Genomic DNA, 3,074 nt, shown 5'->3' with positions numbered 1-3,074 from the left:
GCCCTGCCCCCCGCCTTGGAACCCTACCTGTTCCCGGGTAATGCTCTCCGCCAGGGCCTCCGTGTTTTCTCGGATCAAATGCTGCAGCTTGAACATGACGCGCTGGCGTTGTTGGATCGGTACCTCTCGCCATGCCACAAGAGCGTGGGAGGCCGCCGTAACGGCCGACTCCAACTGTACGGAGTAGGTTTAGGTTACGAAAAAGGTATTGAGGCAATCAATGTGCTTGAAGACGGTACACATGCATAACAGCATTCGCATGACACATTTTGCCTTCATGGTTTCATCCCCTTCTCTCGCTTCCTTTCTCTTATTGCGGTATTGTTTCCACCCTTACCTCCCCTAGTGTGCTTTCGGGCACTCTGCCTAGTACTTCTTGCGTGGCAGGGTTTCGCAATGGAATCCACTTTTTGGCCTTGGATGGAACAAAAACGCCATTGATAAAATTCTGGATAGGCGGCTGGGATGTAATTTTTAATTCTGTGAAATCATGGGTTTAACATGAGTTGAAAAGCGGAGGGAGACATATACGTACTGCAGCGTCGAGAAGATGACTCTCTTGCTTATTTTCGATATCCACGGCTCGGTGGGCAGTGGCGGCAGCAGCAAAGAAGCGTCCACGGAAGCATGTCGTCAATACAGGTTGTAATAAACATGTATTTCGCGAGGCAAAGGGAGGAAGAGCTTTGAGCAGAATGGATCGACGAAGCACAGGAGGAGTGATGAAAGGCATGTGATGGTGTCTCTGCGTGGGTGTAAGAGGAAAAGAGGAAAAAAGAATCCACCAAGTCATGAGAATCAAAAGACGATCTACAAAACGACGAAAAGTGGCTGCCTGTAATCGCGCACGCGGGTCTGTGTCCGGAGGAGATTTGACAGAAGGGTATTGAACATATTTCACGCAAGGAAATCGCCCGTGGCTTGTTCTTCGGGCGATCCGAGCCTCCCACCCTCGCACAAACGACGCCTGTGCACCACCAAAACCATGGATTTTGGTGGGTGTGGTTCATTCCCGTGTCAACATTGATCGTTCATACCTTTCCTTTACGTACTTTTGCCAGGTGTTGTGGTACCAGGTGCCTGAGTCTTGTCGATTGCTCGGCCCAGCAAAACTTCAACAGATACCAGCCGCCAATGCCGCCTCTCTTCGTCCGCCCCCCCCCTACCTCTATATATACTATCCGCACCGGCATCCTTTCCATGCTCCTCCTTCTCCTTCCTGCAAACGCCTTCATCCACACTTCCATGCATGTCAGCCCCCGGCGCTTGACCAGTGGAGGCAGCAATGTGTGTGTGCCTGCCAGTGACCATGCTATGCTGTCTCCCTGGTCCCGCCCTCGCAGTCAGTACGGGGCTTCCGCCCTTGATAACACGGAGAACAACGAAAGGCCATCAACTATGGATTCTTCCTCCGAACCGTTGCCAGGCTCGACAATTGTTCAATATAACTCTCCACTCTTTCCACCCCAAGTGCTCGACTCCCTGTGGAACCAACAACGCAAGCCCCTCCTTCGCCTGGGAGCCAAGGGGGTGTTGAAAAGCCATTTAAATTCCCTCCGGGAACTTCTCGACGCGCATAACGTAGTCCGCGTCAAGGTGAATGGTCTATCCAATACAGACATCCAAGGACTGGCAGAAAACGCCCTGCGTATGGCGGTCGAGCATGATTCCGAGCCAGCGCTCGGTGTTCTATTGCGCGTGAAAGGGAAGGAATTTCTTGTCGGCCGCCCAGATAAAATGGAGGCGTTGCGGAAAAAGCTATTGTCGTCAGACGGTCCCCCGGGGGAAGCCATAAAGTGAGACGTATCTACGTAACTCAAGGGTTAGGGGGAAGGGAGTGAACGCCGCCAGGCTATCAATAAATAGCATGAAAATCTTTAATGGCTTACGTCTCTCATGCTCTCTATTTTATTTGAAATCACGTATCATTCACTTGACTCCTTTTCGGACAGCGTGCTCAGTTCCCGGAAGCCTTGATGCGATGGGCACTGGCCTTCCTCTTTGTACATCACCCTTGTTGTCGGCGCATGTGTCCTTTTCCTGTCTGGCGCGCTTTCAAATTGATAGACCTTCCACACGTGTCAAAGCGAATCTCTACGTGTCTCGTCAACTCCCTGAGTCTTCGTCAGGCTCCTCTCCCGCTTTTTCATCGGTTCCCTTCGCTTTCTCTGTTGCCGACCCTTTTCTTTGCACATACTTGCCATCCTATCTCTTGCTCCAGGGTCCTGCATCCCCAATTCCAGGCCTGCACTATCCACTTTGTACTTGCATACATATATGGCGGTACCAGGGTTTACGGCCGGGGACCAATGCAGGGTGGCAACATCCTTACTAACGAGCTGTCCGGGTGCACCTTCACATCGAACAACCATCATTGAGTAGAAAAAGGTACCGCAGTCGATAGACATTAGTTGATATGGTAAGTGATTGATTCTAATCCTTTTGGGGTGGACGAAACTTATTTGAACGACATCTCGGCCCAGAAACGCTTACATGTACAATTGTGGGACATTTCTCGTTTCTTTCGACTGCTGCCGAATCTACGTGAGATTTCTATTTGCGAGACTGCACTCACCTTCCCTTGTTACTCGAGGTGAAATAAATATGATTCTGAAAATCAATTTCTTGGTGGCACTCATTGCTTTGGCTGCGAGCGGCTGCATGGCGGGAGGTTATTTTTTGAATTTGAAATAACTCGGCCACTTTGCATGCAGACATATTATCATCCATGACCAGTTCCTCAAAATAATGTACTTTTTCACAGTTACAAATACAGTGTTCTGTGCGCATAAAATGTCGGTACCGACTGCCGCTCGGCACCATTATTTACTCATCACGAAACCGCCATTCATTTCGAACGAAAAATGAGGTTGCCGCGAGACGTGGGTCAAAGTAAGACGACGTCGAAAATCTCGAGATTTAGAGTACAGGAGGGAACGAAGTGCATCATATTAAAAAAAGCAGCCATTTCCAAACCTAGGCCGATGCTTTCCTTTGCATGTTTCCACTGTTTACCGCTTTGTCCATCTTTCATATCAATATGTATTTTGTCCACTTCCAGTCCCGACTCAATA

At 49.6% G+C, this 3,074-nt stretch overlaps 1 protein-coding gene across 1 annotated transcript; it reads left to right on the top strand.

Annotated features, from left to right (window-relative positions):
• Positions 1–1,058: 1,058 nt before the first annotated feature.
• Positions 1,059–1,883, top strand: NGA_2010200 (uncharacterized protein; the record flags this gene model as incomplete). Its single annotated transcript, XM_005854958.1, has 1 exon — positions 1,059–1,883. A coding segment is annotated over one exon (742 nt), but the record flags the coding sequence as incomplete, so codon positions are not given.
• Between the last annotated feature and the right edge of the window lie 1,191 nt (positions 1,884–3,074).

This window comes from Nannochloropsis gaditana (assembly GCF_000240725.1).
Source record: "Nannochloropsis gaditana CCMP526 unplaced genomic scaffold scaffold334, whole genome shotgun sequence".
NCBI lineage: Eukaryota > Eustigmatophyceae > Eustigmatales > Monodopsidaceae > Microchloropsis > Microchloropsis gaditana.
The sequence above is the reverse complement of the archived record's forward strand: the minus strand, read 5'-3'. Positions and strand labels throughout refer to the sequence as shown.